The 788-nt window shown below is 54.8% G+C and overlaps 1 protein-coding gene across 1 annotated transcript in view; it reads right to left on the bottom strand.

Annotated features, from left to right (window-relative positions):
• LOC108803677 (zinc finger protein OZF-like) overlaps positions 1-229 on the bottom strand; it is a gene marked incomplete at its 3' end in the record, with an annotated part of 9,383 nt that extends 9,154 nt beyond the window's left edge. The window contains exon 1 of the mRNA XM_018575499.1: positions 161-229. Within this exon, the coding sequence (XP_018431001.1) occupies positions 161-229 (69 nt within the window). The remainder of the gene's footprint in view (positions 1-160) is intronic.
• Between the last annotated feature and the right edge of the window lie 559 nt (positions 230-788).

Genomic DNA, 788 nt, shown 5'->3' on the forward strand with positions numbered 1-788 from the left:
CCGTGGGAGCGCTGTCATATCGGATGGCCAGCGCCCAGCGGTGAGGGGGAGAGAAGCCGCCCCCAGGACGAGCTGTGTCGGCAGCATGGCGCCCTTGTTGCCATGGCGCCCTGTGGGGCCGCACTGCTCGCACACCTCTAAGGCCGGCCCTGAGTCTTACCCTTGCATCTGGTTGACCTCTAGTCCTGATGACATTCCTTATCTTGAGATATCGGATTCTGGTCTCCATGTTGATGGTGGGAAATGTCCTCCCTGATCACAGTGAGCTCTGGTGGCCTACGCACAGCCTGGCAGAAGAAAACTGTAATGACAAAAAGATGAGAGAAGCTCAGAGATCCTTCCAGTGAGAAATCTATAGAGATCAGAAGTAGAATGAAGACACATAGTAATCTAAAGCCTTGAAATAAAGGATCCATCCACTCCAATCGATTCTAGTTAGCGGTATATGGTTTACTTAAGTTGACGATATATACTGGATCACAAAGCTGGATACAAGCAGTGTGACAACATAGTAATAGAACAATGGAGTTTTATACATGATCTTCAACACTGAGCCACATCTGGGGGCAGGGCCGGCCTTAGGGGTGTGCGAGCAGTGCGGCCGCACAGGGCGCCATGGCAACAAGGGCGCCGTGCGGCCGACACAGCTCGTCCTGGGGGCGGCTTCTCTCCCCCTTACCGCTGGGCGCTGGCCATCCGATATGACAGCGCTCCCTAGTGGTCACTGAGGGGCGCTGTAAAGCTTTCTCGCACAGGGCGCCTAAAGGCCTAAGGCCGGCCCTGTCTGG

The sequence above is a fragment of the Nanorana parkeri genome, unplaced genomic scaffold (genome assembly GCF_000935625.1).
Source record: "Nanorana parkeri isolate BGI_ZX_2015 unplaced genomic scaffold, ASM93562v1 scaffold4016, whole genome shotgun sequence".
NCBI classification, from domain to species: domain Eukaryota; kingdom Metazoa; phylum Chordata; class Amphibia; order Anura; family Dicroglossidae; genus Nanorana; species Nanorana parkeri.